At 36.7% G+C, this 26,731-nt stretch overlaps 1 protein-coding gene across 3 annotated transcripts in view; it reads right to left on the bottom strand.

The window, feature by feature from the left end:
- Nucleotides 1–26,452, bottom strand: part of NOVA1 (NOVA alternative splicing regulator 1) — a 155,571-nt gene extending 129,119 nt beyond the window's left edge. Inside the window, exons 1-2 of one of the 3 annotated variants that reach the window (XM_055807266.1) lie at nt 25,484–26,452; nt 23,489–23,632 (exon numbers count right to left, since the gene is read on the bottom strand). In XM_055807266.1, the coding sequence (XP_055663241.1) occupies nt 23,489–23,632; nt 25,484–25,619 (280 nt within the window). In that variant the 5' untranslated portion in view covers nt 25,620–26,452. Of the gene's footprint in view, nt 1–15,963; nt 16,041–23,488; nt 23,633–25,483 lie in introns of those variants that run through there. The other 2 variants (XM_055807260.1, XM_027782686.2) reach the window with 2 other exon arrangements.
- Between the last annotated feature and the right edge of the window lie 279 nt (nt 26,453–26,731).

Below are 26,731 nucleotides of genomic sequence, written 5' to 3'. Positions count from 1 at the left end.
GAAGCCAATGAACAAGATTCCAGGTCTGATACTTTACAAAGATATAAAGTTGGAAGTACAGTAGGTATTCACTACTTTACAGACACCAAAGTTATCTGCTTTTTGAACCCAGCACCACACTGAGCATAGAATCTCACAAAAAAACACAAAGCACTAAAATCTAGGAAGAAAAACATTATGGAATTGTGAGATTTCAGACAACTAACATGCACAATTCTGTCAGCTGATTTGAAACCTTTTTGGATACAGCTAACAGAAAAGTAACAGCAAGTACTCTCCTCTTTCCCATTTAATCAAGGTCAGCATTCAAACCCAAAGATGCTGCATCCATGTGCCTGAAAGAAAAGTCAACATTACATTCTCCTCTTTCAGTCTGCCAAGTAACATTAATTTCAAACACTGATAACTGTCGTACATTCAAGACTAAGATGAGTATGAAGCAAATAATTATTTTTCCCTACTTCATCCACAGAAGAAATGAACTTGCACAATTAATCCTCTATTTCATTAATAAACCTCTCTATTAGAATATATAAAATATCTTCAGCCATAATTGGACGAACATTAGATTTTATGAACACTCACTGTCTTGACACTTTTTTTTTCCTGATTTGCAATGCTCTTGATTGAAATGTTTGTATTGAAATTAAGAATGTAAGCAGTACCATACTGGATCAAATACACTATTCTGAAATGGAAAGAGAAACAAAATCATTACAGAAAGACCTTTCCTTAGTGTAGCATCCCAGCATTCAGCAGTTCACATAACAGTATGTTGATCGCACAAGGCAGGCACACTCTGCACACTGCTGCTACCATCCTGATCATCCACAATCATCTCAATGAGAAATTTTTTGGAGTATGTTTCTTTCTCATCCACATCCAAGTTTTTTTACAAAATAGAAAGTGAAAAAGGTGGGAAATAGGAAAGCCTGAGGACAGGCTCTCTGAAGCCAAGAAATCCTCCCACTGCCCTAAATGTATTTATTCCCTATTAAAACACTTTACACAATAACAACTCACTGGAAGTTGCAATAAATACCTGATAAGGAGGAACAGGTTCTATATTCCTACCTTATTAAAAAAAAAAAAAGTGTATTTTTTAATCCCACACTTCAAGTAAATTCTATGTTTCCAGGAAAAAACACCGCTCATATTTCCAGTTTTGTTATCTGACCAAGCCATATTTATGAATGTCTTCAAATCACCAACAAAAATAATGGACTTCTGGTGACTCTACATTAACATGAAACTTTATTAAGAAGCCGTAGGCTACAGACACTACAGTATGCTCAAACACAGTTGTTAATACGTCCGTGCAATGGGTTAATTTTTTTTTTTTTTCTACATAATTTAAGTGAGAAATCTTGGCAGCAAGGAATCTAGTTGAATTTGATTTTGCTAATTAGTTCTTTAATTGCATTTAAATTTTTGTACAGATTTTCACAGCTTGTTCAGCAGATCTATCTTGTAAGCACAAAATTAACAGTGCCTGGGATTTTCTAGGCCTATGAGATCTGAATGTTTGGAAGTTTTTTGGCTTTAATCTGTTGTACTAGAGTAATTTCCTTCATAGGTAACAACAGTAACCAGCATCCCCCTTAAAACAAAAAAAAACACAAAAAAAAAAAAAAAACACCCCAAAAAAACCCAAACAAAAAAAAAAGCAGACTTCTACAGCAGCCTAGACATGCCATATAGAATTATGCCTTATATTTAACAAATACCACTTTATAAAAGAAATATTTAAAAAGAAATAGCTTTAAATCTGTAAGATTTGATGTATCAGAAAATATATCAGATATATTTACCTATGACAGATGCTTTATCTGTGATAAAAAATGATCAACTGCAAAAATTTCAAATACAACATCCCTACTTACCTAAAATCCCACCCAAAAAACACAAACAAAAAAGGAAATGCAACATACCTCTGGCATTTTACAACACAATAGCTAAGATGGGGGAAGACTTCAGCAATTCCTTTGAGTCTCATAAAATAAGATTTTGATTATGTCTTTCCACAGCTACCTGAGAACCACATCTACCTAGTTTTAACATGGCTCCTGTTTTCAAGCTAATCATTACATTTGATTAATCTTCAGCAATAATACTTTTGACAAATTCACTTTCCAACCACGCTTTAAGCCTATCTTCTTTTTCTTCTTTGCCAAGACTTACAAAGACAGTATAACTCAAAATACTTTCTAATTTATATATACATACACAAGCAATTTTTCCTGATTATTTTCTCTCTTTTTTTAAATCACAAAGTAGATATGTGAAAGGAGCTATGGGGATGTATAAGTGAGAGATCACTCGACTTACTTCCACTAATTTCATCAAGGATAATGATCACAATACCCTCAATAGATAATATCAAAGTTAGAATAATGATAAAAACTATTATTCTCCAGTTTCACGACCTTCCTTCTCTACTTTCTACTTTCCTAAAACATAGCCTTCTTTTTACTGGATTTCACTTAGGTACATGAAATCCTGTTTTAAAGAACATGTTACAGCTAACATAACATGCATATACAATGCATACATCTTGCATTGAGCTGTACATACTGATATTCTCTTTGTTCATATTATTCCAATTTTTTTAACTCTAAATTGAATTTAGGTCATGATAATCCTAAAGATTTGGTGCTGCTTCAGTTAGAACAGTACAACCTACCAGACATATCAGTCATAAGTATTGCGGAATTTTGAAAGAAAAAATGTGCATAAGCAGGAATGTTGCACAAATGGTCATCAGGAATGTTCATCCGCTCTTCTCAGTTACATGCAAACAATGTTAGGTAATCTTCTCATACCAAACAGCAGAAAAAGGTCAGGCCCAATCATTTCAAAGTATTATTCAAAATGCATGTAGTTTTTAGGAAATGTCCTTTTTATTTTTTTTTTAACTTCTATGTTATTTTAGTCCTACAGTCCTATACATTTGCATTAAGTTATGTAAACTAAAATATGGGATATTAAACAAATATTAGGAAAGCAGTAGGTACTAATAAACATTCCTGCACTGCAACACAAAAATCCTTACAGCCATACCCTGGGGTTTAGTCACATCAAATTTACACCAGTAATGTTTGAAATACAGGCAAAAACCCTAAATATAATAGATGGCCAAATTTAATTTGTAACTCTTCAAATCTACCACATAAAAATGAAAGACAACAGTAACTTCTACTGAGCTCAAAGCTGGCTCACAAACCAGTAACAGAGAAAAATAATATAAACCAAATACAGTACTGGCACAGCAGCATGTAAAAATGAAGATAATACTTAGGATAAATAGACAATCTTATCAGTGTCACTTCTAACCAGGAACAAACTCCTTTGATATTTTCATGAAAGTTATTTTTTTTTTACTCACAACACGCAAATTTGCTATACTTTTTCATATATCAGTTTCACCTTAACATTCCATGGCTGTTCTCCTATGTACACAGTAAAAAAGATAGCACTGTTCCTCTTTTATTGAGCCAGTATTAAAATAAATAACCAAAAGTAAAGTATAATTCTGGAATAAAATTAAGCCACTGCATTTGCAATTGTTTGGGGTTTTTTTCATATAACCTTTCAGATCCCCCAGGAAACAGCTTTGCAATGCGTAATTTCTTGCTTACTTGAATAGTCAGAGCCTAAGTTAACTGTAGTTCTTCACATCTTGACCTAATGATGCAGCTTCTTCCTCCATTTGCATAACCTTCTCCCTGCTCATAAATAAGAGTTCTTCATGACCAACTACATTAAATGTGCACTTAAGAAATTACTTCCGAAACCGATGCTTTTCAATTTAGTATTCAGAACCATTCTCTACTTGTAATTGCATCTAGTTTTCTCAAAGACAGGTGAAAAGTCCTTCAAATCTAGGAGGAGAGGAAGGAGGTGGCAAGAGGGAGGCATAAGAAACATAGCATCACAACTCCAAAGAGTACCACAGTTCATTTCAGGACACAAGTGGGGATCAGTTTATTTTTTTAAAGTCAACTGTTTAGCACTTGCATAAAAAATAATGTTCACAGCCCACTGAACAAATATACACAGAAGTACGAGCAAGAAAAATAGAGCAGATGCCCACCACTTTTGATGGAGTAAAGCTCTCAACTTTAACTATCAGCTTTATTCTAAGAAGTAAAATGTTGATGATAAAGAAATAAGAATGGGTAAAAAAAAAAAAGGTGGAGTATTATTTTGGTAAGATTTTGAGGAAAAAGAAGAAAAAAACCAAGCCTCCTCTTTCAGTTACTAAAAAAGTAGCCCTTACCCATATAGATACACATAGATTTAATTTTTTTTTAGTTATGAGCTTTAGGTCTACTTGTTTTAAAATATCTTCTCCTTCACTTACTTAAAAAGCTTTTAATTTAGGCAAGATTAAGTGACAGTCACAAAACAACTTCACTATCTTCATAATTACTTTTCCTGATTATTGATTAAAAATCAAAAATTAACATAAAGTGTTAAAAACTGATAAGGTTTTTTTATTAATGCTGTAGGTTCTTCAGAAAAGAAAAAGCCACTCCTCTATTTTTGATTCAGTCCATAACACAAAATTTATCAAATTAATCCTGTACATTTTAATATAGAAAAATATACCTGTAACAATTCCATTTCGTATTTATAAATTTTCATCCAATATCATACCAACACGTATATCTGGTATGCATATAAAACATACACATCACATTCCTACAAGAAGTTAATTCCAAAACTGTTCTCAACTCCTAAGTCATAACTAGGGAGGTAAATTCCTTGGGGTAAAGGACAGATTTTTCTTCTGCATTTCTACAGGACATAGAATATGGGAATCCTATAGGGCTCCTACACACTAAGTCAAGGCACAATAATCTTCAGGAAATAAGCAAGGATCAGGTTGTTGGCAAGGAATGTAAAACATATTCCATCTCATTTTGCACATATTGAGGGACCCTGAACTGCAAAATATTTTCAACTGTATAAATGGTCTTAGCTCCACTTCTTACTGAAATTTGTAAGAACTTAGAACGGACAAACTTTCTGTTCTGCACTGAAGTATCTAGACTTAACAGCCTGTTAGTTAGAAATAAAGTGCAACCATGCAATGTAAACTGAAAACATTTTATTATAAATTTTAGTATAAAACACCTCTCCTACCAAGACAGCAACTGTTTAGATGTGACTTTTGCTTCTTTTATCCAACTAGACATAGAAATTTTGACAGCTAAAAAACTAGAGCTATAGTTACTCATAAAACTTAACAAAATCAAAGTTATAAAAACCAAAAAAAGTTACTGACCTCTATGAAAAAGTACTGTTACCAAAAGCTACTTTAAAACCTAAACTATCTTTGAAATAAACAAAACCAAAAATTATCATTTCTAACATACTGAAGCAGTCTAAAAACTAAAACTTTGCCCAGTCTTGAGGTTTAATGAAACAATATTCATCATGGGTCCAGAGTCCAAAAAAATCTCTATATATTCTGTTTCTCCTTTCACAAAAATCCCTGAGGCTACACAGAATTTCTTGAGACTCCAATTTATAAGTTGGTAACTTTTCCCAAATCTTTAACCAAGGACTTTAGAGATCAAACAGCCGAGCGTTGTTCACATGCTTTCTCTTTCCAGTTCTATTTTCTTGTTCCTTTTCTTAACATCATCATCTTGCCTTAACTGGGGCAAATTCTGAATTTCAGAGTGGGTAACACCACACTGAAGATATAACCATTGTGAACAAGGAAGAAAAGGCGAAGGATACTGAGATGACAGGAAGTCCTAACAGAACTCTAGAACAAAAAGGTAAGATGTATCTAACATAGCACCATATATGTGGGCACAAATATCTTTGAAATGGCCTAATAGATTTGCACAGACATGTAACAGCCATCCCAATATAAAAAAATTTTGTCTGGTTTTATAAAAGTTACTGTGGATAACGCTCAGAGCCAGGTTTAAAATTCACTGAGACTGAGCTAGAGAAGCAGCGATTTCTTCTCACAGAAATATTCTCAAAATGGGGCAGAATTTTTAGAGTTGAAAAAACCCTGCTTTGGTTTCCTGCCTACCTTTGCAAAAACACTGCAACAGATCTAACCCCTGCTAACCACGCTGCCAAAGCAGCGGCGGTGGTACATACCATACGGGCAGTCACTGGAAGGTTACAGAGTAGGTACCATTAATGATGGTAAAAGAGCTGAACAAGGGCAGGCTCTTTAAACATCCCTCTAGTAAACATCCCTCTCCTCCTCACCGATCTGCTCACACACAGCTGTCTTAGTAGCTAGTTACAAGATTATATAACCATTTCCACAGCCTTTCCCTGTACAACAGAGATGCAATTAACAACAGGAAATTAAAAATCTGAAGGCTTTCAGATACTTGACTCTGAAATTTCAATCTTCAGTTTAGGCTTGGGGAGGGCAGAGGCAATTGGTTGTATTTTTCACATGCAACATTTTATTACATTAAAAAAACCCACAGAAGTGGTTCCTAACTGACAAGTACAGAGAACATGAATGACAAATATAATCAAAATCTTATGCAAATAAGCAGAAAGTATGGTTGGTTTAAAGGTAATAGTGATCTGTCTAGAATGCCATGTTTAATTCCAACACAGTTTTCATTACCAACCAAACTCATTTTCAACTCACACATCAATTTATGAATCTGATCAGATATTCATGTGACACCATGCTTGGAGTCACTTGACTCTTAAATCAGAACTTGATAAAAAAGTTTTTTTTATCTAAAAACCTTTTTTTATTAAGCTAAAAAGTTAGCTTAATGCTATTTTTTTTTTTTTGTGAAAGAAATCATGCACACTTTCAGGAATATAGGCTACTGAGTAAGCAGCAAATTCCAGTGCTAATGAAATCATACAATCTCAGAAGTTCCTATTTGTCTTAAAAAGCATTTCCATAGACTATAGTTTTGAATTATAGCTACCTGCAGTAAGATGGAATTGGACTTAAGGATCCAAGAGTATGATTGTATGAGTATGATGTCCCATTAATAGTTCTGTCAAAAAAGGATAGTTCTTTTCATTAACTAAATTACATTTATCTTATGAAGGAAAAACAAACGGCCCCTTTGCTTTACTATAAAAATCTTAACTTCCCACCAGCTTGTTTAAATGGTCTCATACAAATAGGCACCACGCTCATAGGGCACATATTCCTTTCTCATCCTCATCCTATTTCGTTTAGGACATCTCTTCAGTGAGTAAAGGTCTCTGGAACACTCCTCTAGATGCATTTCTTTTGTGGAAGAGGTTGGAACTGGCAGCATCACCTCAATTTTGGGGCAGGTCAAGGGCCTTAAAAGGGCTATGATTATGAGATTTTATGGGTTTGTCTGAAAGGATAGCAGAGAACTGGATTCCCTAATCCACAAGATCCTTTCCACACCTACTTTCTAACTAATTCACTTGAATTAGCTTCCTGAAAGACCTCTCAGCTGCCTTCTATACTATGCTCCTTTTGAACACTCAACCTAGAAGCACCCCAAGAATGACCTGTGTAAGGGAACATGGATGAGGACCTAAGCAGCATCAAAAGCTGTAAATTCAATTTATTTTAGTAACTCTTAGTAGTGTCTGCCAGTATACCAAGACCAAACTGAGTGATTTATTTATTTATTACACACACACGCTACATTTTTAGTAAGGAAAAATGTTTAGACAACACAATAAGGTTAATAATCTCTGTGGTGGGCTCACCCTGGCTAACACAGCTAAACCCACAAACCTCCTCATCTGCTACCCTCCTCTCCCCCTAGCAGGATGGGGGGAGAAAATAGGACAAGCAAAACCAAGAAAAATCATGGGTAAGATAAAACACAGTTTAATAAGTAAAGGAAAAGAGGAAGAAGAAAAAAAACCCCAACGTTATGCAAAGGTAATCTCTCACCACCTCCAATGGGTAGATGGCTTGCCCAACTATTGCCTGACCAAAACACTACCTAAAACCCGCTTCCCCTCCACTTACTAGGACAACATTGTATGGCACAGAATAGCTTTAGACAGTGCAGGTCATCTGCCTGGTGGTGTCCCCTCTCAACTTCTTGGGCACACCCAATGTACTCCCTCTGCCAGGGTGGGCAGTCAGAAAACCAGGCGGCCTTCCCAGCTGTGCAAACACTGTTCAGCAACAATTAAAACATGAGTGTATCGTCAACACTTTTTTTGGTCACAAATCTAAAACCTAGCACCATACTAGTTGCTGTGAAAAAAAAAAATTAACTCCATCCCAGACACACCCAGCTGGACTCAGAAGTGTTAACTTTCCTCCCTTGACACTTGTCATGTGTGACCAGTGATTTCTACATAGCTACACAGTGTGGAAATGCCAGGTGTGAGGGTTTTAACCATGATTAACAATTCTCAGCTGCTTAGGTAGTTGACATTTTTTTTTTTTTGCCTTAACTTAAAAAGTGAGGGAACTTGTGCACCAAGAAAGACAAGCTATATGTAAAAAACAGACTTTTCTTCTTTTCTCATAGACATTTTATTACAGCAAACATTCTGACTATCCCTCAATTTCAATACTAACTGTATCACTATTTTTAAAAGTCTTAGAATTCTTATATAGTTAGAAAAACTTAAAAAATTATAGGCAACACACTAGTCAAAGATTCCACTAAAAATACAGCAGTTTATAACTACGTTTTAAGTTATCAGAAGCAGGGCTTTGCAAAGAAAAAGGTCTGCCATCATTACCTACAGCTTCATGAGAGGGAATCAGTAAAAAAGAATTAACAGCTTTCAGCTGTAAAATTACTAATTCCACTAATACAGTACATTAAACATGCCATTTGAGATATATGCCAGCTTAAACTACCACATATGGCTTATCAATCTAATTATCACAGTTTGTGTTTTCATAAGCAGAGCTGTTCTAGTTTTTAAACAATGTGTCAAAATGCACTGGTTTATCTGAAAACAGAAAATTCTATCTTTTATACTACCAGTAGGTCAATACCGTATTTTTAACATGCGGTGCACTACATGTCAAAAAAAAACCCAACCAAAAACATTAGAACAAGTATGTTGAATGTTTTAGTAATGCTTTTAGCTTTCTTATTGGTCAAATGTTAAGGGTCAAAATTAATTTTAAAACTAGGAATAAGTTTCTCAAAGATAGCATTTTTTATTTTTATTTTTCCTTTTAAGTCTTTAATTCACCTACTGACATACTAAGCCTTAATTGACAATGGACAAATAAAACAATCAAGTTAGTCATTCTTCCAGTTTTGCATGCGATTAAAAAATACTGTGAAATAGCACGTGTGCAGACATCAGTTGCAGTGAAGACAGACCTCACTTGTGTTCCTTCTTCATATGCAATTTGACCTCACACAGAACAATTGCTATTGCAGAATCATATATTCTAATTGCAGTTCAATACAAATCATGCCCTACAATATTTGATTTCAGATTCTCCAGCTGGTGCTTAGTGTCAGTTCAGCTGTTCAGAGGGATTTTATTTTTTTTATGTTTCTTTGTGTAAATAAGCAAAAAGCTCACACAATTACCATGATGCATTATATGATCTTAATATCTCCTTTTTCAACTAAAAAAAAAGACCATGTATTTTTATTAATAAAAAAAAAAAAAGCTCATGGAAACAATTAACACCTTAGTAGCTATATAACTATGTAGCAGTCATTCCAAATACTTTTGCCTCTCGTTCAGGAACACAAAATAAAGGTAAAGACACACCACTTAGTTACTAAATGCATTTTCCACTCTCTCCCTCAAAGTTCTTGCAAATTGTAGGCAGTATTTTTGACAAATTATTTCAACAGAAAGCAGACAATATCAATATACTTGAATATACTGTATAATTCTAAAAAAACAGATTACATTACAAATACAAGCATTCAAAAGTTTAAGTGCCTCCCTGTTTTATTTTCCTGTTTGTTTTTAAATAAGCATCATGTCCTTGAATCTGCTATTACCCTTAAAGATGGTTTCTATTAAGCTCAAATTAAACACATGCAAAAATAGCATTTCATTTTTTTTTGCTGAAATAATTTTAAAGTCATTAGAACTTGAACACTAAATGAAACCATTATTTTAGATTTTCATTTTCAATAAACAAATCAGGGCAATATTTTTAAAAGAATAGAGTTGTGTAACCAACTGGACTATCCAGAAGATAGGAAAACCCAACGTATTCCAACTTTTTTCATTACTGAAAAGCAGAATGGTGTGTATAGTTGATTTCTTCCATACATACTTCATCAGTCTCCTCCCTGATACAAAGTCCAAAAAACCCTTCTAAAAGATGAGTCAAAACATTTTATGTAATAATAAACAAAAATAGGGCAATGACTTCATGACTACTATTTTATGTCAAAATGCCAGTATTTTTTTAGAATTTATTTTTAGGAAGTTTATCTGGGCCTTTTAATATTTCAGAGCAGAATTTCAATTACAGAATTCTTCCCACTAAATGTTTAGATATTTTTTGATAATCGTTAGGCCCATATAACTTCACAAATTTTTATTTCTACCTTTCAAAACTAAACTAAAATAAATATGTTGGAACAAAAGAAAAAAATAATGCTTGTAATGAGTAATTATTTGCAAATGGAAACAGATTCTAGAAAATGTTTAGTTTCAAGAGGATTTGTAACTGAATCTGGATTAGAGCTAATGCTTCTCTTTCAAAATGGACCTTTTACCAAGACTGACATACATTAACATAAACCCAGTATTTTCCTACACAGAATTACTGAACAGATGTACAACTATATTAAAAAGCCAGTTCATACATAAAGATGCAGAATCATTCTTCTAATATCAGGAAATCCAACCCTGTTCTTAAGCAAAGCCAAAGAATGAGGCAATTACAAAATATCATTGATTATATACACTGGTTTTATCATTTGTCCTGTTTTTGGCATTAGTAAAGGGTTGCATTTCTGCATTAAAAATTGAAAGGAACTTTTAAAACAATGTAATTTTTCTTGCAAAGAGACCATGAACTAAAAGAACTGGCTATAAAACTCTTACCCCAAAAGGGGAGAAAATGTATATTTGGCAAATTCATATTGATAATCTGTATTATATACCTATTTTTTACACACATTGTTTAGAACTGAAAAGGCATCATACAAGATCCTCAAATAAGATATCAAATCAGATAAGATCAAATAATATTCCTGTATTCATCATTTACTTGACTGTATTAAAACTGAATATAGAAGGCAGACATCTCCAAATACAGACTCGAACAGCTCTATTCAGCTGACAAAGGTTCAGTTACAATTGTTTGCAAAGCTAGAAAACTGTGAGAAACATCCCTCCTCAAAGGTAAAAACAGCAATAAACGTTAACTGCCATAAAAGAGCACCAGTAAAAAACACATTCCTTTGCTAGAACAAGGAAAACCCTTAGAAAGAAGTCTTTTAACAAAAGACCTAAATTGGAAACATATACAGATTTTTAATTATTTTTTTTATTATACACTACTATTCATCTATCCCTATGTGAAAACACACTAATATGGGACTGCATAGGCTGGATACATATTCTACCCTGTGTAAATTCAGCACTTACCCGAGTCTAATGTTTGTATATAGAAACTGCTGGTAATTTTGCTGCCTTTGTAGGAGTATCTCCACTCAGTTTCTTGGGAGGCAGTAGCAAATAGGAAAGAAATTCTCATTTTCAGCCCTTATGCTTAAGGGGCAAGAAAAATAACATGTATCCCTTTTTGCTGAAAGTAACAACAGCAGCAGCAGCAAGATGGAAGAACTAACTAACTGTACTAACCCGCATATATAAAGGGCTCGGACAGCTTCAAGAAATGCTCAGCTTCAGTGGAATATTTGATCTCGAGCAAATCGAATAGAAAACAATTTGTCAGGTTTTGATTACTCAAAAAAATCTTCACCCTATTTAAAAATGGTAAGTTTTACCTACCACACAATCTGAATTCAGACAGAGTGATGGTTATAATTTACTGCCAGAATTTCCATTGTGAACTTCAAGTATAAAAGTGGAAGCAAAAAAGAAGATGCATGTTAAACTGCTTATGAAATAAACTACAAATTTTCCAGTGCTTATAACATGCTGAACTACTACTCTGAGATACAGAATGTAAAGGTTTGTAGAGGGAAAACTTGGAAGCTCTAAAAAATAAATGGAAGATTAAAAATTGAAATCACTGGCCTTTTCCTAAATAATCAGCATATACATAGCGTTTCTTGGATTAAATATCTCTTTCTAACCATCTTCAGCATTTGTAAGATGACCTGTCCAGCAACATTCCTCAATTTGCCCCATGGAAGGGGGCAAACATAGGGAACATTCCACACCTTGAAGAGGATGATGCTAGTAAAAACATCTGTACAGAAATACAGTATGAAAACCATATTTTGCTTTTGAGCAAGGGAGAAAAATTGGGGAAGTGATAATACCCTTAGAACACAGCACTTAAATGCTATGTGAAAACTGTTGCACTCTAAAGGGATTAACACAACAGAACCTGCTTAAAGCAGAGTAAAACTTTAAAAATGATTCAATATAGAGAGATAAAGTCTACTCAAATGCCCTAAGGTATCTTGGTCTTTCCCTCTACATAGAAACTTACCTACAAGGATTACAGAGTATCTATGGATCTGAATGTGCACTACAGTTCCGCATCTGTTTCTTTATACTGGGATCACTTCAAGCAACACATACCATCATTCTCCCTTTGTTTGCCAATAATCTGCATTAGCATTCAGTAGATAACTATTAGTAGCACTTTCTCCTCTAATTTTGCATTGCAACATTACACCTCTTTCCAGACCTATTGAAGTAGACCATACTACAAATATGACATTTACATTACTCCTGAAACACTTTTAAGTACACTTGACTTGAATATCAGATAGCCATCATCAGCTTATCTGCACCACCAAAGTAAGCATACTTTACAATACAAAAACCTCATCACACAAAAACAGTGCTATTAATGTATATAGTAATTTACACCAAAAGCCCTGCATGCTTCTTAGTTTTGCCTTCATAGAATCTTTGATGGGGAAAACCCATCCACATTAAGACATCTTCATGCTTAAAACTACTGAGAGCATTACAATCACCTATTCTGGTCTCCTATGCAATAACACTTTACAGAAAAAAAAAAAAAAAATCCCTGCATTATCTTAGAAGTCCATTTGACTATACACCTATTAAAAAAAAAAGGTTATTAAGTTTTAATTACAGTTGAAATACCCCAACACTTAAGTAAATTGTCATAATTTCTGGAAGTTTGTATTGGGAGAAACAAGGCACCAAATCAGAGCTGGCTATTCTACTGAAAAGACAAATACTTAAAGAAAAATAAATAATGAAAAAATCAATGGTCTTCAGACATCCAATACAAAGCTGCCAAAATTTACAAGCAGAGACTTCTTTAAAAAAAGAAAATGCACAAAAAGAATTTTACAAGATGAAACTTAACAAGTCGCCATTTAGGCACCATGTAAGTTATTACATCGAAAAAAAATGGACAGAAAGTAGATGAACAAGGAGTTTATTTTTCCTCATTCTGAGTATATGTGTGTGTGTTGAAGGGGAAAATCAAGGGGATACTTTTACAATTATGGATGACTAAATTCTGTGCCCTTCTCATGTCTACACCCTCCAAATCAGGAAGTGCTAAGGCTAATGAAGTGTGAAGGACAGAACTGGAACTACTTCTGGATGTCAAAAGCCACACTCTTTCAAATAATAAGTACTATCAAAAACAACAGCCATTGGAAAAGATAATACAGAAACAAGAGATTATTAGCTACTATTCAACAAAGTACCATTTAAAAACTGAAACAAAAATTAAAATTAACTAGGTATAAATACGTTAACTCTCAAATACTGACCTTGCTACTACTATCCGTTCTTTGTCTTTAAAACTAGAAGGTTATAAAACTTGGCTTAAACTGAGGAGTGTTTGTTTCTAAAAGGTACAGGAATCCTAAAGGAGGATAAATGTAACTGCCCATTTGATCCATTTTTCTCATCAAGAACGTGTAACAGTAAAGCTCTGAGGCTAAAAATTACCTGTGGATTTCTACATACACTTAAAAATACTGGGTTTAACAACTGATATAAAATCTGGCTTTCTGAGGAACAATTTGTTTCCTTCTTCTAAATTCTAGTTATTCAGGGAAACAAATCATGATGAACTCAAGTAAAATGAAGAGCTATTGGCTACATAAGGAAAATTCCTTTTTATAGAGGTTCCTTCCTGTCCAATTCTAAGACTACCCGCTTACCACACAAAACTGTCCCATCTTCTTTCTGGTTATTTGGGATCAATTAATCAAAAATTGTTATTCATTTAACGTGTCATGTTGGCACATGTAGAACAGCTACTCATAAATGTAGATCCATACAGAACTAGACAGCTTATAAAATTATTAAGTACATATTTTATTATTGTTAAAAGCAGTGCAAATACTAGATGAGCACTTGGCATTACCAACCTAAACAAAAATACAAAAGCTTATATCCCTTAAAAAAAAAAACACTTCGTAAAGTTAGCACTTTTTTTTTTTTTTTAGCATTTCACTATGCAGGAAATCATACTCTGCTTGAGGAAGAGTTATCTCAACAAAACCTGGCCTAGGTGTGCTGCACTGCACAGTAAAATACTCAGAAGTTAGGAAGTGATATAATTACAAGGAGTTCCTGGGGAATCCAATTTTTACTTTAGATTGACAGAGTCACCAAGTGTTCATCTAATACAGTAAGTAGGAGACATACAAAGAATGAAGTGTGCACACACATGCAAGACAGAAAAAAACCTCCATACATGTTCTATGTCTAACACTTCTCATTGCAACAGATCATTTTTATAAAGCTTTAAGGCATCCAGTAGCAGCATTTCATTGCGACCTTTGAAAATCAGCACAGACAGAATGCCAGAAGAGCCTCTCTTGTTCCACAGAAGTTTTCTTCAAATCCAGGTCAATAAACTGCTAAAAAACCACCTATTTCCTTTTTTTTTCTTTTTTGGTGTTCCTCAGAAAAACTGTTGGCAGGCTGCCAGATTACAATAAAACATAAATATTCTATAACTCAAGCTCAATACTGCTGGCAAAACAGTATCCGCTGCAGCACCTGAATTGCTGCTGCTGTGCTGCTACTACTACATACTAACTTACCTACACTGGCTTTTCCAAACACCAGGTTACAGATGGGGACAAAATGTAAACCTCAGCTAGATCATGAGCCAACTCGGCATATGGCCCAAATGGTCTTTCCTCCCCCTTCCCTCACAGCCATGATATCTCACTCCCCAGCTCTTTGGGAATGCACTCTGATACAGTCTTAATTCCATAAGCACACTGGATGCTCAACAAAGCCAACTGAATGGACATGTGCCTAACATGTTTCCTAATTTTCCAGTGGATGACATCATACAAATGAAGTATAAATATAGTCAATACTTTATGTTATCAAAAGAAAGACTCCACAGTTGTATATTCAGTTAAATAGGTAATTTTTCATGTGCAGTTTGAAAATCAGAATTTAGAACACACTAGGAAGACGGTAAATTGCTGCTGCCTCTGATTATCTGGTTCTCTACAGAGAATTTTCTTCCCCATATTGCCAATGAAGAGTCTAAAAAGAACTAAAGTCACTACTTGAAAATAAAATAAATACATGTACATACAAATCTTCCAAGAGCTTTGGACGTGTGCACTATGGTTCTTGATTCAAGCAAACAGGTGCCACTCTATGAAGTGGGGGAAAATAGTACAAATGTGTGAAGCTCTTTATGTGGGAAATTACAAGAGAGTTAAATGGCACAGAGCAAGGCACAAAAAGTGCTTTTAAAATAGAAACAAGGGAACATGCAGAGAACCTCAGTATCTAATTTAATTAATGATTGAGAATGCAAAGGCTCCAACTGGTGAAACATTAGCAGCAGCCATGAATTTCACTGTAGTTCTGTATAACAAGTAATCTTACCTGAGTGATTCTCAAAAAAATGTCAACACATCGATTGTATTTTTCATCTGATCCTGTCAATGCTGAGATGACAGGCCCTGCAGGATGCAGTGAGAGATCAATGATGAAAAACAGATGTTTAGTCTTTCCACAATCAAAACCTACAAGACCAGGCAAATACGAAATTTTGTCTGAGAATCATGCTTCTTCATATCCAACATATGCTAATGTTACATAATCACTTTCACATAAGTAAGTTGACAAGAACATCTCTTCCTCACTTACAAGGGATCTGACCCCTGATCATTCATATCACCAATGTATAACTTTAAACCTGGTCCCTGATACACTATTCTTTCAAGTGGTTTCTGGTCACACAGCCAGTTATTTACATCAGCTATTTCTTACGTCAACCTATGTTCTCTGGCCTTTTATGAAGGAGACTTAATTTTGTCCATCAATTATGCAGAACACTTAAACCTTACACAAAATTTATTGCAATTCAGAAGTCAAGAAGAGCAATGCATAATAGTATTGCTCATAACTAGCTCAGGCAGAGAGTGATAAATTCATATTCAAAAGTTACAAAAGCATGTTAGCATTGTACAGTTGGGAGCTGACTTCCACAGACGTGTTTCCAAACACTGTCTTAAACTAACATTTCAATCAGACCAGTTAAGAACTTGCAAATGAATTTTAATGCCTAGCTATAATCAAGCACATTTAATATTAAGTGAACTCCAGTCAGATTCAACCATAATTAACTATCAAATACATTAAAGTGAAAACAAGTTAATATGGGGGATGGGAATTTAGATAATCATAAATTTATTACGCATTAGAATACTTAGTATGTCTACCAAATATGGGGGAAATTTAAAGCAGAGTATCCTGACAATCCTGTCTCTGTTTGTAAAGTGAAATACAAGCAATGTAGTTAAGCCTTATAATGCTATGAATAATCACAAACTGGGATACAGACACCCCTGAAATCAAAACAAAAAAAAAGATGGAACAGTCTGTAACGTAACATTTAGAAACTCTGTAGGCTAAACTCTGGTTTGGTGTTCCCTTTGGGGGGCGGAAAGACAGAATGGCCCTGAATACCAGAGTGAATGTAAGGAACCTGGTAGTTTCCTAAAGCCATGTCATGCAGTCAGGAAGAAGGTAGGAGTATATCCACAGTAAATTAATAGTCTCGCACATGCACAGCACACTCATTTATTCCAACTGTCAAATACCAAGTTTCCATGTTGCCAGAAAGCCTTAAAAGAATCACAAGCCTGAGCTAGACAGCACAAGCACCAAGCATACCCCACTACAGAGCACACTGCAGTACACCAGAAATTCACACCAGACACAATGTAACTCTATTTACAGACAATTGTATCTATTGTCAGAATAAACACAAATATTTTTGTTATATCTATTAAACATGTTTTTGAAATGTCACTGTTATGTCAGCTTCATTACTCCACAGATTTGATAAGCAGGAAAAACGTATTAGTTTTAGACTGAAAGTACATTAAGAATTTTATGCTAGTGTCAAACAAATCTAATTGAAAAACCAAAGGCCTACCTCGAAACATGACCATCAATAAGAGTCGAAAAAGCAGCCTTTTCCTTTGTAATATATTGCGTTTTATACCATGACACTGCAGCCTCTAAGGGTCAGATTAATTAAGATCAACAGCAGCTGCAGTGCAACGTGAGAAGCACACTGCCACAGTTCTCACTAGTCCAGCCCAATTACCTGCAGCATTCCAGCACTGGGCAACTGACAACTATCATACTCCTCACCAAGTCATTAACTCCCACTGTCCTACTGATCAATTTTTCAAAACAAACTCTTTTTAAGATGGACTGCAAAGCTGACTGTGCCTGCTGCAGGACACGAGGACGAGTCCCAGAGCGATGTTTGCCAGTCAGATCATTACAGACGTCACTTTATGCTAGGCCCGTGTCCCAAGACAGAAATGAGACAGCGGTCAGGTATAAGCCCTCCTCCAAATCCCTCTATGCTCTATTTCTAAAAGCCAGTCTGATAAATTCACTAAATCCAAGGTTTTCTCCCCTAGACAAAAAGCTACTGATCACTGATAAAATAAATTCCGTGGTCAACTACTGAGGGCAATATCTAAGTTAATGCAATTAATTAATCACAAAGATCAAAGAATATTTGAAAAAAGTATTGCTTGTTACAGGTTGCACCCATTAAGAAAAGCAAGAATAGTTTATTTTACTGCATGAGGGAGAAGATGAAAACAATTAAGAGATTCAGACATTTCCTGTTTCTATTTTTTGAAGATTAGCTCCAAGACCTATGTTCTGACAAACATCCATTAAAACTCTGATCTTTCTGCAAAATACCATTAAAACATTGTATGGAAAATTTAGACTTTGTGAAAGAGGAAAATTTAAAATTTTCAGTGCATATCAACTCCAGCTATTTTTCTTAAGTTTTGGGTTGGGTTGGTGGTTTTTTTCCAGAATGTAAGAGTATAGAAAAGAGATATTCTTAGTGAATAATTGCTTTACAGAAATCTCAAGTTGATAAAAATAAAAATACTGTTACTAGAAGCACCTTCATCTACACAAATCAATCACAAGAAAGAACTTGAAAATTACTAAACATGGCATTTCCCTGTGGCAACAGCCATCCTCACTTTGTTATTTTGCCAACCAAGTGCACATACGATCTGTATCATTTATGAAAGTTAGACTAACCCTTCCAAATCTATCACAAGTTGTTCTAAACCATTCTTATACAAGACAAAGCTCTTTCTTGCAAACTAAAGCCATCTACTATGTCAAAGTTTATTCTCATTTACATGAGTAAGTCCCTCCATGTAGAAGAAATCAGTGCAAATTTTCTACTTCTACTCAAAATTTCTCTAAGCCTCCCAAATGAGAAGTTGCTAAGTGATTGTACACTGGGTGAGTTAGATGTGTAACAATCTCAAGATCATACCCAGTTACATACTCAGTTTCAGCTTCCTTTTAAATGTAAAATACTAATGATCTGCTGGCTAGCAAGCTAACTTTTTTTTTTATTCTGTTCCAGTAACTAGGCAACAGACAACTGTCCAACTGAGAATTATCTCTCTGAACAGCTGGCAATCAACACTTGGAGGTTTTGGTAGTTGGTCTTTTTTTTTTTTTTTTTTTTAAACTAGAAGAAAGATAGGTGATTCCAGTGATTAGTTTACAAACCTACACAGCTCTCTTCCACCTCTGAAATCTCTACTCACTATTTATTTCCTCAGTCCCATTATCCCCATTACCCATATAAGTAAATGTTTACAGCAGAATCTGAAAATCTTAGCTATATATTTATGAAATCTCTAATTAGCTAATGTTAACACTACAGAAAAAATTAGAAGTATCAAGAATAAGTGAGATGCATTTCCTAATGTATGAAAAACTACCTTCAAAGAACCATGACAACAGACAGCTAGTAACTAACACCATTCTCGCTTCTAACTCCATTACTCTTTTTCTCTTCCAGAGATGAAAAAGCGGTATTTCACTTCAACGTTATTTCAAGTGCTGATTTGTAAAAGATATTCTTTTCCCTGCTACACTTTAGGTTACTTTTTAAGAGTTATAAATTAATATGGCAATTCCTTTATTATATAAAGGAAATAATAATGGTGAACCAAGCTTGATATATTATATCTTCCCCCTTCCTAACAGTTTAATAGGAGTAATGAAGCTAGAAAGCGAACTTATTAATTATAAATTGTTACTTGCGCATTCAACATGTCTGAAAGGTTTTTAAGGGTAAGAGACTCTTTAAAAGGGCACCTGCACAAAGATTAGCTAGACTACCTCCCATAATATATGCATGTTTCAAAAAACTCTGATATTCAAACACAAAACATCTCAAATAAAAGTCACTTGGTAAAAATGTAACATAGCCACACAGCACTTCATACACTCTCTATACAAGGCAGAGGAGGAAACTCCCACCTTTTGCATTCTCCAAACATTTACATCACTACTGATTAGAAATCTGCTATAAAAACAACACAGCTAATCTATTGTTAAAAGCGGTAAAAACTTGTCCCCATTTAATTATGTTTTTATTAATCTCTGCTCTTAATATGATCTAATTTCAGTACACATATGACTTCATATTCCAATAAATTGAAAAACACTGACCGAGCTCAAATTCACTCAAGCACCAAGTTCAGACCAGGCAAGATCCTGTTGCAAGATAAACAACATGATGCGATGTAACATAATTGTGTGTGTGTGTGTGTGTGTGTGTTTGTGTGTGTATGTGAGAGATCAGGGCTGGAGTGCAGAGAAAGAGCAAGCAAGACTGCATGAGAGAGAAAGCAAGCAAGCAAGAGTGCACGCCAGCATTTGCAATGGAAAAAAATACATATGTCCAGAGCAGTGTTCAGTCCAGCGCCCACTATAATTCAGAATGAAGAAACAAATACAATGAGAGCTTAATATAACAGAAATACTCTTTTTTATATTATTCAAATAAAATCATACATTAAAACAGCTTCGCAGAATAGCCACTTTCTTTATGAAGTTCAATTAATTAATATTAAAGTACCATGGCTACATCTTTATTTAAATTTTGGACCAGAACCCACTAGTCAATACACACTGTACTTCTCTGCAGAAAGGATCAGCACCATTTAGTTTAAAAGTAGGGCATATTTTGCCATTTTAATTTCATTTCCACTATTCTAGGGGGACAAGCCTGAACAGAAAAGAACCAGGAATAATCTAAGCACAATAACCAAAGTTAAATCGCAGAAATCCAGACAATTAGAAAAAGTCAGCTGGTAACCTGAAAAGAGAACAATGAATTGTGTACTCAAAAAATAAGACTGTAGTGGACGGTCATGTATTCATACACTGCTTCCTACTTTGTAAACTAAAATGTTCAGTGCAAAGCTGTTTTTTCCTTCAATTTCTCGTAATTAGAGCTGCCATATAATTCTTCAGTAATTATGTCACCTTTTGATGCACAAAAATAATTCCAACAGAAATCAGTCTGCATACTGAAGTCCTATATCACAGAGGAAAAAAAAAAAAAAACACTATTAGATCATAGGAACTACTCATGACTTCTGTATTACAACCAACTTCCTCCTTTCCAAACAGCAACTTACTCAGACTGTGCTAAAACTTTTCAGAAATACAGAAAAGTTTCACAGAAGCTTCAGCAAGAGAACATTCCATAGCGAAACGTACATTAAACACAGTTATCATCACAAGCATCAGAAGTACAGACTACGTAACTTCTATTAGGAAAACAGAATAATTGTTTAAGAAACTTAAAAAAAAAAAAATAAACCATGTATTTATATTAGCTATTTCACAAGGTTTGTATTCCCTAATGTTATATGAGCACAACAGTCTGGAAGAAACCCAAAAGCCATCAGCTCAGGGAATGCCAGGACCTCCGAAAATTCCATGGGCTGGTGGTCAAACGCAAACAGAAAGACTAACGAGAGCTAGCCATGCTGGAATCCATTTCTCATCCCTGTTCCATATTTTAGCAGGAATCAGTCACCAACTTCCTTAAAACACTCATTTCCTATATGACACAACGTGGCTGCAAATTCAAAGCAGACTGTATGAAGTCAAACTCAAACTTCATCTGCACCTGTTACACTGAAACTGCTTGAGCCTCCCTGCCCTAGTTATTTATATTACTACTACTGATTTTAAGAGAGAATGTGTTTCTGTCACAAACATTTTTACTCCCGTCATTCTAGCTTGCTGATTTTTATTTTTCAAAGGTTCTTCTCCTACTACTGCTGTATCTTTACAATTTGCTACACAAAAAAATATGTAATTCTGATGTAATCAGAAAACAGAAGAATTATGCTTAGAGCACTGAACAAAAGACATAATCTTTGGAGCGTCCTTTCCAAGTGAGTGTAAATAAACTGTAGTAAAATGAAAAGGCATGTAATTTGGTATTTGGAATATTCTTCATAAACACCAATTTTCTGTAAAATCCTTGCATATCTGATACCACCTCATGTATAATGCAGAAAATCTATTTCATTTTCATCTATTGACAGTGAATTTAATTTACTATTGTGGCTCTTTACTCCGATTATGTTATTAATTCTGCAATCAGGCTCCTTTGAATGCTTTTATTTCTTCCAAGGGTTTTGACAGTTCTACTTTGATTTTTTTCCACCCTAACATACCTTTCAAAACAAAGGATTATTTTTTTTCTAACCTCTAAAGTAAAAAGAAAAACAAACAAAGAAAAAAAAAACCCTCAAAGACAACAACCATCAGTTCATAACTTGTATCTTTCAACAGGAAAAATCTACATGCATCACTTTACCCTCTGACATTTAAGTATTATAAACTACATTCATTAAAGAGATGTATAACAGGTGCTTTAAAATTTCCACATCAGCAATCATCATTGTAAATACACCACAATCCGTCCATTAATAAAAAATTATCCACTCCTGCCCGACACTGAAGTTAGAGGATGGGAAAGCCAGATGCTCCAGTGGTAGTGTTCTGTTTACATCCATAACAACTGACTTCAGTATTTTGTAGAACTCTGTCATCTTGGTAAACTAGATCAAATGCAAAGTATCTCTTCTTTTTCCAACAGAAAAAAGCTGGTAGCAGCTAGTCAAATCAATTTTAAACACCAGTTATTCTTCAAAATTACAAAACCAGAACACCAAAAAAAGTGTTAGGTATGCTATTATTCTACATCAGTTTTTAAAAAGTCCTCCAGAACAAAGTTCAATTACAGAATGCTAATTTGTTCATCTTTAGGGGAAAAAAAAAAAAATGTTTATTCAATTGCAGAAGCTACAATCTTGTATATTATTATGTAAGACTCCCTCTCCAGAAATCTTATAAAGGAGAAATGGTAGATCAGGTATTTATTATTGTTATACGCAAACATAAAAAACTTCATTCTTGTGCATTAATACAGTTGATACAAAATACTCAATTCTTTATTCATCTGAATTATTTCACTTCTATAATATTCTCCTGCCACCATGGTAAACATAATGTAAAGAATATCTAAAGAGCAGCACTTGTCCTCTTTACTTCACTCCAGAGCCAGTGAACAAAGCAGTGAAGCAGAAAGAAGGTACATAATGGATTTAAAGTAAATGGCCCATTCTTTAAGAGGGCCTCTCATTTTTACTCATTCTAGCTTAATTGTCATTACAATGTCTGGAAACTTCAAACGAACAATTATTTTTACGCCAGCTGTCAAGTTGGTTCCTTAAAGCTAGATATTTTTTTTTTTACTAAAAAACAAAGCAATCAAAATGGTAATGAAAATATCCTTTTGCAGAAACATTGTAAACATCTTTAAACAATTCAAGCAGTTAGTGCCCAGTCCATTTAGTACACCAAGACAGAACATTTATATTCACTGTTACACTTTGTAAGATACTTTTCTGAGAAATGATGCTTCCAGCTGCACTGGAAGCTTAGTTGTCAATATATGAAACACACCGACATGTACATACGTCCCTTGAGATTTAAAAATAAAGAATTGGCTAATTTTTGCACCTACCTGGGTAAAAATCTTTGGATTTGGACAGCTTGATGGTGGCCCCAGTCTCTTTCTGCAACTGAACAATTGTCTGTCCTCCCTTTCCAATTATAGATCCAGCAGCATAACTAGGTATGAGGACCTTTAGAAAATACTGGCCATCCTCTGAAAAATTGAGATATGCATGGTTAATATGGCTTACAAACTTTGATTTTTTCTCCCCAGACCCACAAACAAAATGTTACATCTTTAAACTCGTACAGTAATTCATGCGTTTACATCTAACCAGTTGCGTCATTCTACAAGACATGTTTCGACTATGCCTTTGACATTTGAAAATATGTACATTTATTTTGAACAAGTTAAAGAAGCCACATAGATTCCTTAATTCCATAAAACAGTAAGAATAAAATCCAAACCATATTTCAAAGGTGGATTTTTTTCCCCAATGGTAACCACAGCACACAGAAATGATCGGACCCCTTTAAAAAAAATAAAGCCCCGCACAAAAACGTGACTAGTGACAACTACAACCTTGCTTGAAAATACTGCAAAAGAAATGTCAAAACTAAAAAGGCATGAATTGTAAATTCTGATGGGCTATTTGTTTGTCATTAGCAAACACATGAGAATAGCAATTAGCTATTGCCTGCATTCTTCTTAAGTGAGCAAAACCACTACTCTGCTACCAAATAACCCACCCAAAATGTGGTGTTTTATTCCAAGCATTTCAGCCACTGCCAAGAAAACAACTCAACATGGTGTGGATGGAATCACTTGCCTAAGTAATCCTGATGTATTCCTTTAGCACTTCTTAAGCGACAATGATCTCTTTTAAGCTCATTAATTAAAGGACATTAAGAAGAATTTTTCCCAATTGATCAAAAGCCTAAGTCACTTATTTTAAATACACTTAAAAGGTGACAAGATAGACAATGCCAGTCCTCTACCCACCACTAGCATTAAAGCACACAATCGGAACAGGGAAAAAATATATGGAATGAATGGAGGGGGAAAAGAAAAAAGATTCCCAGTCAGATTCGGCAACTGCACAATTGTCTGTGCCCTCATCCCACTGCTAAACCCAGCTACACTGAAGTCTAAGGACCTTCCGCAACCGGCTCCGAAAAAGTGCAAGGCAATAAGGGTACACTGGCTCCCCAGACTTAGGCTCTCCCCAGTAATAAAGGCAACGTCCCACTGGCATGGGTTTTTATCATGAAACCTGTTTCACAAAGTTGGGATTTTTTTTCCCCTAAGCAGAAAAGGCGATCCCAGTTCACCTTACTTCTGTCATCTGAGACTAAGCGTCTCAAAAAAGTGCCTGTGTGTGACAGTCGTGCCCACCCGTATTAGCATAGCTGGTTGAACCACGCACTATGTACAGGCAGACTGCTGCTCTTAATATTGGGCAAATAAATTCACCTCTGCCTCGGTGCATTGTTATGACGACTCCAGTGCAAACGGACAGAGGAGATGCTGGTCCCGTTATAACTCATCTCCTCCAGGAAGAGCAGGATGTTAACTACCGAGTCCCCACAGCCGAGCGGCGACTCCCCCCGCCACCAGCCAGCCCTCGCCCCCAGCACGGCAAACACGCCGTGTATTCGCTGACAATAGAAGCGAGGCCAAGGAGGAGGAAAACGCACGGCAAGGCTGAAATTCAACTTGTGACCCAGAGGATGTGGAAGGAGGAAAGCGCGTTTGCCGTCTCCTTCCAGCTGCCATTTATTTTCGCCCATCGTTAAACGGGCGAGGGAGGTAGCTGGGCTGCAGAAGCCCCTTGTGCTCCCTCCTAGTCTCCGTAGGGTCACAGCTGTGCAGCCCCAGCGTGGATATTAAATAAAAAGACTGGTAGATGCTGAAAACCGACGCCATTTTGATGAATGATAACATTAGAGAAATGGGAATGTTGGGGGGGGGAAGGGGGGGGAGGCAGGCAGGCAGGCAGGCAGGTAGGGAAGCGGGGAGGTGGGTGGGTTGGGCGGGGGGGGAGGTGACGGAGGATATACCCACCGCCCGTGTTGGTCCTCTTGGTGCTGCCGGCTTCGGGGGGAGCTTCAAGCGGTCTTTTCCGGGAGTCCGGCGGGTCCAGGTCTATGGGAACCCCGGTGTGGGTCCCGTTCTGCTGGATGGGAGCTGCCGCCATCATGTTTGCTGCTGCTCGGAGGAGAATTGTCTCTTCCCTTCTGTGGTGGGGGGGCAGGGAGGGAAGGGGGGAGGAGGAGGAGGAGGAGGAGGAAGGGGGGGGAAGGGGGAGGAGGAGGAGGAGGAGAAGGAGGGGAGGGGGCTCGTCCCGTTCTCTTGTCCTTTTCGAAAATGTAGAGCTAGGCTCGGGGTTGTCGAGGATGCTGCGCGCCTTGTTTATCTGGCACCCGGGGGGAGGGAAGGGAAAGGAGGGAGGGAAGCGGGCAGGACTGGGCTGGAGGAGCAGCTGCAGTGCAGTGTCAGGAGATGAGGAGAAGGGAGACAGGGAAACGAGGGGGGCGAGAGAGGGAAGAGAAAGGGGGAGAGGGGAGGAGGGGAAAGAGTGAAAAGAGTGAGACGGGAGGAGGAGAGGACAGAGTGAGTGGGAGAAGAGAGGAGGGGAGAGAGTGAGTGGGAGAGGAGAGGAGGGGAGAGAGAACGAGTGAGACTGAGGCGGCGAGGAGGGAGGGAGGGAGGGGGAGAAGGAGGGAGGGAGCGAGCGAGCGGTGTAAATGGTGGGCGAGGGAGTGAGTGGGAGATGATTCACGCTGCCTTTGAGCCCCCTTCCGTCCCTGCCTGCCCTAGTGCCGCGCCTGGCGCTGCGGCTCGGCTGCCCGCCGCTCTCGGGCTCGCCTGCCCTCCCTCACTGACGGGCTCGCCTGCTCGGGGGCAGGAGGGGGAACCTCTGCCCGTGCGGCGCCGCTCCGCCCTCCCCCAGCACCGCCGCCGGGCGCACGGGCGGCGGGCTGGCCTGGGGCCGCCACCCTCGGCTACGCCGCAGAAACCCAAAAGGCAGGAGAGGTTAGAGCCGTGGGAGGGGGGGCACGTACCGGGGAGGCGGGGGGTGGGGGGTGGGGGGAGAAAGCCAGGATAAAAAATGGGCGGGGCTTCCCGCGTAGACAAGCGGGAGATTCGGCCAATCGGAACAAAAGAGAGCGAGGCTGGGATTGAAACGTGTAGCCAATCACGGGCCGCGGGCGGTAGAGCCGTTGAGTGGGAGGCGGGGGCGGCTTAACCTCTGCGGCGGCCGGCGGGGGGTGGGGGGCGGCGGCGGGGAGGGCGTGTGTGGAGGCAGGT

This window comes from Falco peregrinus, chromosome 1 (genome assembly GCF_023634155.1).
Source record: "Falco peregrinus isolate bFalPer1 chromosome 1, bFalPer1.pri, whole genome shotgun sequence".
Classification (NCBI taxonomy): Eukaryota; Metazoa; Chordata; class Aves; order Falconiformes; family Falconidae; genus Falco; species Falco peregrinus.
This window is presented reverse-complemented; position numbering and strand designations above follow the sequence as displayed.